General features: G+C 33.6%; 1 protein-coding gene across 1 annotated transcript in view; it reads right to left on the bottom strand.

Moving 5' to 3' along the window:
- DACH2 (dachshund family transcription factor 2) overlaps nt 1-16,995 on the bottom strand; it is a gene marked incomplete at both ends in the record, with an annotated part of 540,251 nt that overhangs the window by 70,904 nt on the left and 452,352 nt on the right. The window contains one exon of the mRNA XM_080910121.1: nt 12,421-12,504. Coding sequence (XP_080766247.1) covers nt 12,421-12,504 — 84 coding nt within the window. The remainder of the gene's footprint in view (nt 1-12,420; nt 12,505-16,995) is intronic.

The following is a 16,995-nucleotide window of genomic DNA, read 5'->3' as shown; positions in this document are numbered from 1 at the left end:
CATACCCCTACAATGGGAAGATCAGCCTTCACTGAGGCCCCTCCTCCAATTGATGTCAGAGAACACTATCCTCTGCTGCATATGCACCTAGAACCATGGGTCTCTCCATATGTGCTCATTTTGGGGGGTTTTAGTCACTGGGAGCTGTGGTGGGTTTGGTTAGTTGATAATTTTGTTCTTCCCATGGGGTTGCAGACTCTTTCAACTTTCTTCAGTCCTTTCTCTAGCTCGGTCACTGGGGTCCCAATGTTCAGGCCAATGGGTAGCTCCAAGCATCCTCCCCTATATCAGTACTGCTCTGGCAGGGCCTCTGAGGAGACATCCATATCAGATTCCTGCCAGTAAGCACTACTTAACATCAGTAGTAGTGTGTGGGTTTAGTGGCTGCATATGGGATGGATCCACAGGTGAGGGAGTCCCAAAATAATCTTTTCTTCAATCACTGCTCCTCTATTTTTCCACATTATTTCCTCCCATGAGTGTTTTGTTCTCCCTTCTAAGGACTGAGGCATCCACATTCTGTCATTGCTTTTCTTTGAGCTTCATAATTTCTGTGAATCGTTTCATGGTTATTCCAAGCCTTTTCGGCTAGTATCCACTTCTCAGAGAATACAAACAAAGAGTGTTCTTTTGTGAATGGGTTACCCTCACTCATGTTCCATTTATTGGCCTAGGAATTTCATAAAGTCATTGTTTCTGATAGCTGAGTAGTACTCCATTGTGTAAGTGTACCACAATATTTTTATCCATTCATCTACTGAAGGACATCCGGGTTCTTTCCAGCTTCTGGATATTATAAAATAAGGCTGCCATGAACCTGGTCAAACATATTTCCTTGTTGGATGTTGGAGCTTCTTTTGGGTGTATGCCTAGAAGTGGTAAGAGCTTGTTTTTGGTATATGCCTAGGAGTTGTATAGCTGGGTCTTCAGGTAGTACTATGTCCAATTTCTGAGAAACTGCCAGACTAATTTCCAGAGTGGTTGTACCAGCTTACAACACCACCAACAGTGGAGGAGTTTCTTTCTCAACATTCTCACGAGGTGGTCTGCTGTCACCTGAGTTTTTGCGCTTAGCCATTTCTACTGGTATGAGAGGGAATCTCAGGGTTGAGTTGATTTGCATTTCCCTGATGACTAGGCATGATGTTGAGCGTTTCTATAGGTGCTTCTCAGCACCTATAGAAATTTGATATTCCTCAGTTGAGAATTTTTTGTTTAGCTTTGATTCTCTAGTGTCTAACTTGTTGAGTTCTTTGCATATACTGGATATTAGCCCTCTATCAGATATAAGATTGGTAAAGATCTTTTCACAATCTGTTGGTTGCCGCTTTGTCCTTTTGTCAGTTCCCTTTGCCTTACAGAAGCTTTGCAATTTCATGAGGTCCCATTTGTTGATTCTTGATCTTAGGGCATAAGCCATTGGTGTTCTGTTTGTGATAAAAACTGCATGGCAGTGGCTTAGATCTTAAATAATGTCTCATGTGTTGCACCCCATAGCTGATATCATCATTTGTAACTAATAAAAATTTTACGAAGTGATGCCTCTTAGAAAAAAGTCAGATTACTAGCGGTGTGCTTTTGAAACCATAGTATCTTGGTTCAGGCTTCCTACTGTCTGGGCTTCCTATATTCCATGAGTTCAGTATTCTATAACATGTTATTTTTATTGATGTTTTGCCTATACATAGACCCAGTAACACCATAAGCAAATAGCCATGAACTGAAACTTCTTTAGCAAAAAGGTAAATTAAGTTGTAAATAATTTTATAATGTTTGTTGTAGACATTTTTGGTATCTTATTGCAAAGTGACTACCACGGTGAAACTCAATGACTCATTTCTGAAAAAAAATAGAACTTAATTTATATAAAAATATATACTAATACAAAAAAATTGGATATCTAATTCCCCCATAAGATAGTAAAATAAATTGTACTAAAAAGTGAATCATATAGAAAGAAAAAAAAAATAAGAATAAAGACAGAAATCAGTGATACTTTACTCAGGGAAATATTAAATGCAAATCAAAGATACTTCTTTGAAAATAATCAATAAAATTTAAAAGCTTTTTCTATATTGATCAAAAGAGAAAAGGAAAGTTCAAACAATATCCACCTCTAAATTGAGGCACTTATAAAGGTCTTTCATATACTAAGAGCAAGGTGAGAACATTTGAAACCTTGACAAACACATCAACCCAAGGAGCTTGATGAAAATAGAGTAATTCTTACAAAGTTGCATGCTATTAAAACTTGTAAAATATGAAACTGAGTCAGGGGAATTCTATAGTTAGAAGAACATGAATTCAAGCTTAAAAAATGCCCCTTGATAAAATGTCTATACATAAATAGACATGAGTGCCACTACCATTATTCATATTTTGCTATGCCAATAATTGTTGTGATTCATAGGTATTGACACTAGATACAACTATTTAGAACAATTTTCATAATATGTTCTTGAACTATGAAAGCTAGAACACAGGAGCCTTTCAATCATATTCAGTTCAAGCTATTTGAATCCTCTGTCCTAAGTATTTATCATATTCAGCAAGAGAGGCCCACCCTCAACCTATAAAGGGGAGTAATGTCTATATCAATATTATCCATTGTTTTGGGAATCATTTTTGATTACCCTAAACAACTCTTTGAATAGTGGTTTATCATGACTGCTACCAAAGATTTTTGTAGTCTATGATTCTTTTCATAGAACATTGATAGCCCAAGTAGCTTAACTTATTTTAATACACACACACACACACACACACACACACACACACACACACACATATGTAGTATGTACAAGTTTGGTAAATAACATAACTCTTAGTAGCTTTATCAAACAACTGATTTTATTTGTTTCCAATCCTTCTTCATCCTTTTTTATGCACTTCCCTCTCTTCTCTGTGCTATTCTACTTTTCACTTCATATCCTTTGTATCTTGCTACTTCTATTCCAAGCCCCACTTTTGATCCCACCACTAGGCAAAGAAGTACAGGCAACAAATAACTGCTGTATAAGAGAGCCCTTATAAGTTGTCCAATGCAGAGTGGTCAGCTCTGAAACCGTATATACACAACAAAAATGGACTCAGCATGTTATATTTATATATTTGTGCATACACACATATATGTACACAATATAACCAAAGAGAAAGAATCTATGAACTTACAAATAGGAGGACATATAATGAATTAGAAAGAGGGTCTCTGGAAGGATGTTGAGGGATGAAGTGAAAGGAAAAAGTGATATAAATTTATTTCAATTAAAAGATATAATTAAAACTTAAATGTAAGCAAACCATGACCAAAGATATCAAGTAGATAATTCCAAAAATCAATAATTAATAAATTAAATATATTCAGTTTCAGTATGTAGTTTTGAAATGAATCTCTTTGTACCAAATATAAAAATATATGAAATATAAGATAATACTATAAGCCAAAATCCCTACCTTTCATAAGTACAAAATTCCAAATAAAATATTAGCAAGCTCTATAATACGGACGTAGATGAATTATGTTGTAGATGGGGTTACCACATCCTCTATTTCTGTGTTCAGTTCTATTCATTCACATACAAAATTTATAAATTCATACAAAATTTTATAATTTCATTATCGATTCATCACTTGATGGCTACAACAGCTAATTCTATTTGTAGCTATTGTGAATAGATACTCCCAAAACATTAATCTCTGAGTATCTCAGTAGTGCAGTATAAAGTTCTTTGGGCATAATATATATATAGAAAATTAGTAGTGGTAATGCTATTTCTAGCTTCAAAGAGATTTTTATAGTGACTATATCATATTGCATATGAGGATCATAAATTTAAATATTTAATTTTGTGTGTTCAATCTAGGGTCACTATAATGGCCAGATATATAGAAAGTGATCATTTTGGAGGTGGCTGCCTCAGAGAAGTGAAATACAGTAAAACATAGGTAAGATGAAATTTGTGATAGGAAATATTATGAGCTGCAAGTTTTAAGCAGGGAGTGAGTAGGTAAATAGAGATGATGAAAGGGTTGTAGAAGTTTTCTAAAATGAAAACAGTATGTAAAAAACCATAGGGAAACCTATTATTTTATAACCAAAGTTAAACAACAATTTATATTTAAAATGTGTAAGACTATACCCGTATGGTTGGGAAAAATCTCCTCCTATAATTGTGGGTAATTTATAGAAAACTTTAATTCTGGATACACATGACTTTTTAAGTTACTCATCAGAATGGCCCTAGAGGCTCTCTGAACATCGTGTAGTATAAACATTTCTCATGGTTGCTGAACAAAATATAATGGGAAGTTTATGTTGCTTTGGATAATTCATATCTTGCTTGCATGGTGTTAAGAAATCAAGCTGGAACTTATCTGGGATGAAAGCTCCTCTCTGCTAGCTAGCTTTATAGCATTGGAAACTGCTGCTCAGATTGCTGGTGAGAAAAGACATCAACAGCCTTATCTTGCTGGGAAACTTATGAAGTGCAGTACCAACCAGCCACAGAAACATGCCTATTTATATGCAATCGTGAGATAGCTTTTATGAGAATAGCTATCTGTCCTGCAGTTAAATTTAAGACTTATTCCAGAGATGGGACTCTATATCTAGTACTGTAAATCTGCTAAAAAAAAAAAAAAACAAAAAAAACAAAAATAAAAACCTATGGTCAGGGAAATCATACATCCCAAGTAAGCACTTAATTTTGTTGGTTACATAAATTGACATAGCACTGAGCTGTTCCCTAAATATATGTTTGTCCATAGATGAGCACCACTGAATACGTTAATCAGAGAAGCCTTTCCACTTCAATACAGTGAATAATGAAAAATCCTACACAGTATATTATGAGCATAAAAGAAAGTAAAAATCTACAAAGCATAAGTAACAAAACATTCTTTTTAGAAGATATACCTAATAAGGAAGTCTCAGTAAATTAGCGGTTTATAAGTTTAATATATAAGCTTAATATTTTTATATTATAATAAAAAGCAAACCCAAGTTTGATGTTTGAAAATAAAATGTTTAACTTTTCAAATATAATGTGAATGTCAAAAGATATTTTCGCTGAATGAACGAAATCAGTGGAAACTTAAACAGAAAATGTTTATTAATTGTTACATAATATAGTATAAATATTATCTATAAATTTAATTATAGGCATACTATAATTCCTATTAACATGCCAGTGACAAATTTTGTGACTATGCAATATTAAAACACACAGAAAGGCATCCCTCCCTTGTCTCCTGGCAACTATGGCAGAAGTCTCATACTATCCTAGAGGCATTGCAAGTACTCAGAGCCCCAGAAATGTTCCTGCACATTGTTTGCCAATACATCTTAAAGCTCAATCAGCTGTTCGCAAAACCACACCCTTCCAACATCTTCCTATCCCAGACCACAACTCAAGCAGAAGCTCCCTGCACTACCAGAGGAGACTCAGGTACCCAGAACTCCAGGCCCTCAATTCCTTCAGAAGACAATATACATTACTGGGGGTTAAACAGGATCCGGAACCTCAGAGGACATGTTGATACACAGAACCCCAGAAGCCCTATCACAGGGGTACCTGAAACCACAAAGGCCATGCCAATACTCATAACCCCAGAAGCTGTGCCAGTTCTCAGAACCCTAAAACTCTAGGACCCGAAGGGCAATACCAAAGAAACAGAAACCAAGGTTAAAAACAAAAAAAAAAAAAAAAAAAAAAAAAATCCATCCATCCATAATTTAAGAAATCAGGATGCTAAACCATAATTAGCTCAAATCTGGATTACTAAAGGACAGTGTAAAACATAATAAACAGAAACCAGGTCTATAGGGCACAATGAGAGAGCCCAGCTAGCCTACTTCAGAAAGCCCTGGATAGCCCAACAGAGTTGAAGCATAAGAAGAATACCTTAAAACAAATATTGTAAAATAACATCAGAGGTCCTTATGGAGAAAATGAATATCTTAAAGAGATCTTGGAAAACACAAACAATGGAAAAAATTTATAAGTACATTAAAGAAAGACAAGAAAAAAAAAACACAAACAGGAGAAGGAATTGAAGAAAACTTTTGAAGATCTAAAAATGGGAAGTCTCATGAAAAAACAAAAGGACCCAGGATATAACTATCTTATATAGTAATAGAACTTCTAGAGGTTTCACCATCCATGATAGTAAATTCTACTACAAAGCTAGTCATAAAAACTGTGTGGTACTGGTATAGCAACAGTCAAATCAATCAATGGAATCTAATTGAAATCATAAGTCCACACACACCCTTATAGACACCTGATTTTTGGTAAATAAGTCAAAATTATACATTGGGGGAAAAAGTAACTTCAAAAATTCTGCTGGTCTAATTGTGAGTCTACATGTAGAAGAATGCAAATAGAACCATATCTATCTCCCCATAAAACTCAAGTCCAAGTGGATTAAAAACCTTGACCTAAAACCAGATACACTGAACCTGACCAAAGAGAAAGTTCTGACCTCACCTAGAACTCATTTATACAGGAGGCAACTTTTTGAATAAAACACTAATGGCTCAGGCACTAAGACTGACAATCAATAAATGGAACCTCCAGAAACTCAAAAGCTTCTATATGGCAAAGGACACTTTCAATAAGAAAACAATGTCAGTCTAGAGAATGAGAAAATACTTTCACTAATACTACATTTGACCTAGGGCTAATATCTAAAATATATAAATAATTCAAGAAACTAGAAACCAAAAAACAAACAATCCAATTAAAAATTGAGGTTGACATGGTTCCAGTTGCATATGTAGCAGAGAATGGCATTGGCTAGCATCCATGGGAGAAGAGGCCTTTGGTCCAGTGAAGGCACGTTCTCTCAGTGTTGGGGTTGGAGAGGAAGGATGAAAGGGGGAGCACCTTGATGGAATGAAATGAAGGGAAAAGGGAGGTGGGAGTGGGAGGAAATGGGATAACATTTAAAATGTAAATACAGAGAATATCCAATAAAAATCATCAAAAATAGAAAAGGCAAAATTAAAAAAAAACAATGAGATTGAGACCTAAACAAAGAATTCTCAACAGTGTAATCTCAAGTGACCAAGAAACACATAGAAGTCACAAAATAACAGACATAATATGTAGTCATTGATAAATGGATACTAACCCCAGAAAGCTCTGAACACCCCAGAAACAACTCACAGACTATGTGAAGTTCAAGAAAAGAAAAAAAAAAGAAAAGAAAAGAAAAAGGAAAAAAAAAAACATTATGCTTAATGCTTACATACTAAGAAAACTTTGACTATTTCCGAGTTACATCCTGTTTTACATGTACTTTATGCTCATTGTAACTAGTAAGATCTTAATGCACACTATCAAACCTTAAAAAAAGCCAAGCACTGACAAAAATATATTCATATACTTTTATTCAAAAATGCTTAAAATTTGTACATTTATCTTTGTTTTTTAAAATAAAGTTGTTCAATTATATATATATATATATATATATATATATATATATCCAATCTATATATTCTGTCAATGAAATCCCCTATTTATTTTAACAGTTTTGTACTTTAATTGTGAGGTGTGATGGCTTGCATATGCTTGGCCCAGGGAGTTTCACTAATAGGAGGTGTGGCCTTGTTGGAGGAAGTGTGCCACTCTGGGGATGGGCTTGGAGACATTCCTCCTAGCTTTCTGAGGATGCTTAGTCTGTTCCTGGCTTCCTTTGGATGAAGATGTAGAACTCTCAGCTCCTCCTGTACCATGCCTGCCTAGAACCTGTAAGCTAGCCTCAATTAAATGCTGTTATTTATAAGACTTGCCTTGGTCATGGTATCTCTTCACAGCAATAAAACCCTAACTAAGAAAAATAAAACACATAGAAAATGTTCAACATCCTTAGACATAAAGGAAATGCAATCATGAGATTCTAACTTATACCGGTCAAAATGGCTAGGATCAAAACCACAAGTGACACCTCAATTTGTTCAGAATATGTAGCAAGTAGAATACTCCTCTATGTTTTTAAGAGTGCAAACTTGTACAACCACTTCGGAAAACAATATAGTGGTTTCTCAGCAAACTGGGTACCAGTCCTGGGCACATACTCAAAGAATGCTCCATCCACTACAAGGACACTTGTTCATCTATGTTCATAATATCCAGAAACTAGAAATGACCTAGATATACCTCCACTGAGTAGTAGATAAATAGAATATGGAATATTTACATAATGTAGTATTATTCAGCTATTAAAAAGAAGAAAAGAAAGAGGAATGGAGAGATGGATCAGCAGCTAAGAGTAATGACTACTCTTCCAGAGGTCCTGAGTTCAATTCCCAGGAACCACATGTTCAATTCCTTACAACCAACAATCTGTAATGGCACTTAACATCCTTTTCTGTTGTATCTGAAGAGAGATACAGTGTACATAATATAAATAAACAAATCTTCATAAAAAAGAAAGAATGAAATAGCATCATGAAATTTGCATACAAGTATATACAACAAGGAAAAAGAAAACAACCTGGATGATGTGACTTGGATTTAAATAGATAAATACGGTATGTACTCACTTATAAGTCAATGTTAGTTGTAAATTTAATCATCCTACAATCCACAGACCCAGAGAGGCTAAATAATGTTGAAGGTTCAAGGGGGGAAGCATAAAGACCCCTGGGAAGCAGAAATAATGTAGTTCAAGCAGATTGGGGGCATGTGGGAATGAAAATAGAATGGATCAAATATTATGGGGGAGGGAAGAGTACTGGAAGAGATACTCAGAATTGAATTGCATTTCAGGGGCAAGGTAGAAATCTAGTTTTGTGAATTTCCCAGACATTTATTACATTGATGCTAGCTAAGATCCCTAATAATGGGGCATATGCAGCCTGAATGGGCCATTTCCCGAAACCATGTATCATTTCCAGTAGAGTGATTGGAGCACCAACCCAGGAATAAAACCTTTAACCTATAATGTGTTCTGCCTACAAGATGTGATGGGGTAAATGTGGCATAGAGATTTTAGGAGAGGCCAAGCAATGACTGTCCAGCCTTAGACCCATGTCATCCATGAGAAGGAGCTCAGCCTTGACACTCCTGAATGGCCAACTACCACAGTTTATAGATCCCAGATACCTAGAATGGAACCAAACATACCAAGACAAAAATAAGTTAATAAAATGATTCTTCATGATACAATTTTATACGTATAGACCGAAGTGTGGCAAATCACCATTAGAGAAGCTTATCTAGCAACTGATAGAAACAAATGCATAGACTCATAGCCAAAGAAATAGATTGAGCCTGGGGAATCCTCTTCAAGAGGGGGAGAAAGGATTGTCAGAAGAAGATGTGTCAAAGACACCATAAGAAAAACCATAAAATCAAATAACCTGGGCTAATAGAAGCTTACAAAGATTGAAGAGATAATCAGAGAGACTCCCTGGGTCTTACCTAAACCTGTCATATATTTTATGATTGGGTGTTTCTGTGATTTGTGTGATGCTTGACAGCTGAAATGAAGCTGACTCTTGCCTGCTTTTGGCAGCCCTTTTTTCTCCTACTGGCTTTTCTTGCCCAGCCATAATATAAGAGGAGATGCCTAATCTTATTGCAACTTGGCATGCCATGTTTGTTTGATATCCATGAGAGTCCTGAACTTTTCTGAAGGTAAAGTGAGGAGTAGATTGGGAGTGAGGGGATATTGTGGGGAGAAACTTAGAGGAGAGGAGGGATAGAAAACTGCAATTCGGATGGAATATATGAGAACAAATAACAATAAAATATATAAAATTTACAATGTCCAAAATATTCACAAGAACAATTTTTCCAAGAATTTAAAGTTTTAATTTTAAGCTATGTACTCTTCCATTCTACTTACCCAGAACAATCTATATTTGTTTTGATAATGATTTACTGAAAGCCGCCAAATCTTAGAAGCAACCATATACAGCAAATATCCACCATAATTGCTTCAAGCAACATGTGGATATAGCTTAACATCTGTTTTCAGTACTAAGGACTTTTAGTCAGGAAGATGTGTTTTTCCCTTATATATCACCGGTATAATGATCTCTGTAAAGTATTGCCTGCCCCTTGCCTATACCATGTTTTTTTATACTATTCATTCATTTCCCCACTATCTGTGGAACTAGCCTTATTATTAGTGCGTTATGAGAATGTTGCTATACTGCATAGAACCCCAAAGAGTTTTCTTTTTGCTTCATATTCAGTATTTTAAATAACATGAAGAGCTTTTATAATGTCACCACCAAAATGTGTCGTCCTAAAAAATGAACATCAAAACATTATATTATACAACATATTAAACCAAATAGAAGTGATTACTACTGCATATTACCAACCTTTTCAACAGCTTAAGAATATATCAGAGCATTAATGATGTTAAGAAATTATTTTGTTTGGAATTATTTTTAAATTAAAAACCTCCTGGTTTTCTTTAATGAGGAATCTTAGAGATGAGGAGACAACGAGGTCACCACTAGAGGAACCATGTGGCACAATGTTATAACACACATTTTACATGGTTAACATAATTTACAAAGTCTACAGAAAGATAAATTCAAACACCCAATTTCTGTGAATCGTCAGTTTAGTTAGAACATTTAAGTCAAATAAAAACTGTCATTTGTTGAGTCATTTCAGATACAGTCTGCAAGACTTCAGTGTAAGGAAATCCCAGAACACATGACACAAGAACTTTACATGCACATAAAGTTCAAATAATGTTTTCAGACCTGTATTAATAGTTTCGCAAAGTGCAAAAATCATTAGGCTACATGAAAAATAGCAGCATTTCTTCATTTTCAGAATTTTGTTAATAATAGCAATGTTGGCATTTTATAGTTTACAAAGATATAAATCATCTTTAAAATCATGATGATATTATTCAAAGCAGATGTGAAAGCATATGCTTGCTCCAGTTGTAAAAACTGCTTATTTGTCATACTTGATAAATGTTGAGGCTTACGCAGAAACTTGTTGCCTTTCAGTAATTGAAGTCTACTTGAGAAAAAAAAATACATTTTTGCCCTACTATCACAAAAAGAATGGGTAGAAGTTGAAATGAAAAGTCACTTTTTTAAATAAACTTGTTCCTTATAATTTAGATGTAGTTTGACATGTTTGCTACTGTCTGTAAATACCTTGATCAGTATATGGCCAAATTATTTTAGTCAAATGAGTTTACTGCACCATTCTAAAGCAATAAAAATACTATCAATTTTATTTTATCAAAATAAGTTAATGTGATTATATCATTCTGTTCCCGCAGTGTTAGAAGAGATCTGATTTGGTTTTTAAAAAGTGGTCTAGGGAACAAATTGTTCTTTTAGAAATAAAGTTTCATTTTAAGTGGAATTTCATTACATACCTAACAGTTTAAGCACTCTAATATATTGAACTTGACTTGTTAAGTTCTGACAACTATTTTGTAATCAATCATTTGCATGGCGCAGTCCCAGAGAGTATGGTCTTTCAGTATCTGGCTAAGAAAATACTAAACATGTGGCAAGGAAACCAACCATGGATCACTGAAATTAAAATCAAACATTTTTCCAAATTAGAGCTAAAAATGCTCATCTAGGTAATAATGAAGCAAGTTCAGTTTCCAGAAGTAAGAGATAATTTTCCATCAACGTTTCATAACATGGAAACTTGTGTTCTGAATAATGTGAAGATTTTAATAGAGATATAAAATGTATCTTTGTATAAAGTAAAAACAGATCTTTGGTGAATACACACACACACACACACACACACACACATATGTATATAAGCTACTATACTACACAATGTAGCAGCAATAATGCACAGCTTATAACAAAACATCCTCCTTTATTTTTTATCTTAGCTTTCACTTAGGGGGGAGAATCACTCACTTGAAATTCCTTTACTCCCTGTCTTCTACAAATAATGAGATTGAGGCAATTTTTATCTGTACCCCAAATAATTATTCAACAGATTTCTTGGTAAAATTTCATTTGAAATGCCCAAATTAGCATATGCCTTTAAAATATTTGGAAAACATAAAAGCAGCCTTTTGCCATCACAACACCTCAGGTTTTGTGAATGCAAATTTAAAATAGGGAGTCATAAAACTCTATTTTAAAAATTTAAATATAATACATATATACATATATATATACATATATATATATATATAATACATAAATCTTGACAAGGCATACTAAAAATGCATGGAGTGAATTTTTTAACCATATGCATTAACACATATAAGGTTGATTTCCAATATACAATGACAAACAAAAATCTGTACAAACTATTTTCCCAATCAAAAGAATTTATCCAAAACCAGCATTAATTTACTCTGACTTGGATAAATACCAATAAGTTATACACTACTGCAGTATTAAGTTAGTGTCTGATCTTCAAACACATATGAAATAAGCCAAAATCATTTTACCTTTATTATCCCTTTGGAACTTTTTTATGCTTTGTCCATTATCTTGGTCAACGTTAATATCTTCTCTATTGTTGGGCATCATAACTAAAAATGAAAAAGGGCACTGGGTATAGTTTCATGAAAAATACCCAAATAAATGCAAAAAAATACACGAGTGACTGACATATTCCAACAATTTATATTTAGTTTATATACTTCTGTTACATGAGAAAGATTTGCTATAATAGCCAGAAATATGAACAACACTAAGATAACAAATCATGCAAATTTAAAGTGTAATACACATTTAGTACTAGCAATTTTTAATATATACTGTATAAATCATATATGTCTTATTTTTTAAAATGTTTATGCAAGTTAGTTTTTAGCTATATAAATAATAAACACAAAATATTTCAAAATGAATTTATCAGTTAAACATTTATGAGCTTAAAATAGTTTTGCCTTAACTTATTGTGGAAACTTTCCTAAATATGGACAAAATTCACAATTTAATATAATTTTATGAGTCTTTGTAAAGCATTACACATACAGAAGAAAAACATAATAATTTTCAATTTATCATTTCATTCTCTACAGTTACGTTTCATTGAAACATTACAGCTCCATAAATAAGATATCGTAATTTTATACAGCTAAAATAAATTACACCTTTATATTCAATTGTAGATAACATTTCTATCATGGTTGGTCAGTTGTGAAATGTGTATGAAGTGAAAATCACTGTCAATGGAATTGCATATGCACTATTTGTCAATAATTTTTTACAGTATTCTATCTTGTATAAAATATTTTACTTTGAAATATATTAGCTATTTTCCTATGCCATAACATTTAGCAATTATATTTCCCTATATATTCTTTTTAAAAAAACTTTATTTAAAAAGACAATCATAAAAGAAAAACATTTTAAACATTTTTGCATAAATGTATATGAATACAATTGTGTCAGTGCTTGGCTTTTTTTTTTCTTTTTTTTTAAGGTTTGATACTCTGCATTGAGGTCTTACTAGTTACAATGAGCAAAAAGTACATGTAAAACAGGATGTAACCCGGAATTAGTCAACATTTTCTTGGTGTGTAAGGATTGAGCATGACTTTTTTTTGTTTCTTTGTTTGTTTGTTTTTGTGTTTTCTTTTCTTTTTTCGTGAACTTCAACATACTACTGGAAGTCCTGGCTGGAGCAATTAGACAGCAAAAGGAGATCAAGGGAATACAAATCGGAAAGGAAGAAGTAAAAACATCTCTCTTTGCAGATGACTTGATAGTGTACTTAAGTGACCCCACAAATTCCACCAGAGAACTCCTACAGCTGATAAACAAGTTGAGCAAAGTGGCTGGATACAAAATTAACTCAAACAAATCAGTAGCCTTCCTATATTCAAAGGACAAATGTGGACAAAGAAATTAGGGAAAAGATACCCTTCATAATAGTCACAAAAACTATGAAATACCTTGGTGTGACTCTAACTAAGCAAGTGAAGGACCTGTATGACAAGAACTTCAAACCTCTAAAGAAGGAAATCAAAGAAGAACTCAGAAAATGGTAAGATCTCCCATGCTCATGGATTGGAAGGATCAACATTTTAAAAGTGGCCATCCTACCAAAAGCAATCAACAGATTCAATGCAATCCCCATCAAAATTCCAACCCAGTTCTTCATTGAGTTAGAAATATCAATGTGCAATTTCATATGGAATAACAAAAGACCTAGAATAGCGAAATCCATCCTCAACAACAACAAAAAAAAAAAAACATCTTCGGGAATCGTTATTCCTGATCTTAAGCTATATTACAAGGCAATTGTGCTGAAAACTGCATGGTACTGGTACAAAAATAGGCACATGGATCAATGGAATAGAATAGAAGACCCAGAAATGAGCCCTCACATATATGGTCACCTGATTTTTGACAAAGGAGCCGTAAACATTCAATGGAAAAAGTACAGCCTATTCAACAAATGGTGCTGGTCCAACTGGCACTCAGCATGCAAAAGAATGAAAATAGACCCTTTCTTATCTCCTTGTACAAAGCTCAAGTGTAAGTGGATCAAAGATCTCCACATTAAACCAGATATACTGAAACTATTAGATGAGAAAGTAGGGAAAACCTTAGAACACATAGGCACAGGAGAAAATTTTCTGAACAAAACACCAATGGCTCAAGTTCTAAGGTCAAAGATTAACAAATTGGACTTAATGAGATTGCAAAGTTTCTGTAAGGCTAAAGACATTGTCAAGAAAACAAAACTGCAGCCAACAGAATGCGAAAAGATATTTACCAAGTCCACATCAGATAAAGGCCTAATATCCAAGGTATACAAAGAACTCAAAAAGCTAGACACCAGAGAATCAAACAACCCTATTAAAAATGGAGTACAGAAATAAACAAAACGTTCTCAATTGAGGAATATCGAATGGCTGAGAAACATCTAAGGAAGTGCTCGACATCCTTAACCATCAGGGAAATGAAAATCAAAACAACACTGAGATTCTACCTCACACCAGTCAGATTGGCCAAGATCCAAAACTCAGATGACAGCAGATGCTGGTGAGGTTGCTGAGAAAGAGGAACACTTCTCCACTGCTGATGGGGTTGTAAACTGATACAACCACTCTGGAAATCAGTCTGGCGATTACTCAGAAAATTGGACATAGTACTGCCTGAAGATCCAGCTATTCCACTTCTGGGCATATACCCCAGAGACACTCCAATATACACAAAAATTCATGCACCACAATGTTCATTGCAGATCTATTTATAATAGCCAGAAGCTAGAAAGAACCCAGATGTCCTTCAGTAGATGAATGGATACAAAAATTGTGGTACATTCACACAATGGAGTACTACTCAGCTATCAGAAACAATGACTTTATGAAATTCTTAAAAAAAATATATGCATCTAGAGAATATCATCTTAGTGACATAACAAAGTCACAAAAGAACAGACATAATATGCAGTCACTGAGAGTGGGATGCTAACCCTAGAGGCTCGCACTGCCCCAGAAACAACTCACAGACTGTGTGAAGTTCCCTATACATTCAACATTTATCTGGAACTCAAAAACAGATTCTCTCTCCTGCATAGACAGATTACATAAAAATAAATAGCTTCCATATTTTCTTTCAAAAACTCAGTACAAAGATTATCCCAACAAAATAATATAGACTTCATTTAGTTTTGTGAGTCAGTAAACGTATTCAGCTTTGGCTTCTCATCTTATTCAGATCTCCTATATTCACTGCACTCAATTATATAAGAGCTAGGTAGACCCTGTCCATAAACTAGAGGAATAGTTAATTATCTCTTTCTGGGAACTAAAACTTCATCACTAAATAACAGAATAATCAAGCTGTTATTCATTATATGTTTAACCTCACTGTGCATTAGGAACTCCCAAGGAGATACTGAGGAGCAAAGCATGTTGGTGCTTTAAAGTATGTTGGTGCTCGAACTGTGTTCTCGATCAAGTGAATTAAATTTGTAGTACCTTTAAAAAATTTCACAGGTTATTATAATTAGCAGTTTTGTTTAATAATCAATGCATACTATCAAACCTCTAAAACAATCAGGTACTGACAAAAATATATTTATATAGTTTTATGCCAAACTGCTTTTAAAAATCGGTACATGTCTCTCTCTTTTTAAAATAAAGTTGTAAGGAAATAAAAAGAATCACTGAGCTATTTATTAAACTGGGAACACAGACAATATATAATGCTGATAAACATAGATGTGGATAAATTTCCATGAAGAAGAAATTATGCCTATCTTTCCATAGCACAAATTTAGAACAGAATAAAGATCCTAATCGCCTGAATTTCTCTCCTTCAGCAGTCGATTATTTTGTAGGACCTAGAATAAGCACTACCATGAGCTGTAAGATCTAAAACACATAAAAAAATTCTGGAGATAGATTTCTTCATCAGTATATATATATATATATATATATATATATATATATATATATATATATATATATATATATACTGAAGATACTAGATTATGTAAAAATAGAAGTTATGAACATTTTACAAAGTAAAAATAACCTGCAATTATTTTATACTGAGAATTTATTCAGCTGTGTGTTCCTGACAATTTCTGTATATATGAGTAAGATCATAGAGAATGAAATGTTAAGCAAAGCAAAAATAAACACAGCAAAATATATTTATATTCTCAAATTTTCCTAGCACTTTGATATGATGAAATGTTTTTTATCCACAGATAGTCAAGGTTACATCTCAGAATATTTCAGTGCAACAGGCATGGAAGTAAATGTTTCTATATTATAGACAATGAAATTCATAACGGCTAAATGGACTTAAAGATAGCTACAGTAAAATTATATCGACAAATTTAAGTGTCAGATAGGCCCTATTACAATTTTTAAGAGGTAAAACTTGAGAGAAAAATGTAGATAAATGCACTTTTCAACATTGTGGCATAGTGTGTGTTAGTTAGCTTTTTAATTATCTTTAAATGACTAATTCTCTAAAGTATATGCTATATCAAATAAGCCACGGATGCTATGAATGTTAGACAACTATAGTATCTAATAATAAATAATACA

Source organism: Micromys minutus (assembly GCF_963924665.1).
Source record: "Micromys minutus genome assembly, chromosome: X".
NCBI classification, from domain to species: Eukaryota; Metazoa; Chordata; class Mammalia; order Rodentia; family Muridae; genus Micromys; species Micromys minutus.
Note: the sequence above shows the minus strand (reverse complement) of the source record. Positions and strands in the feature narration are given on the sequence as shown.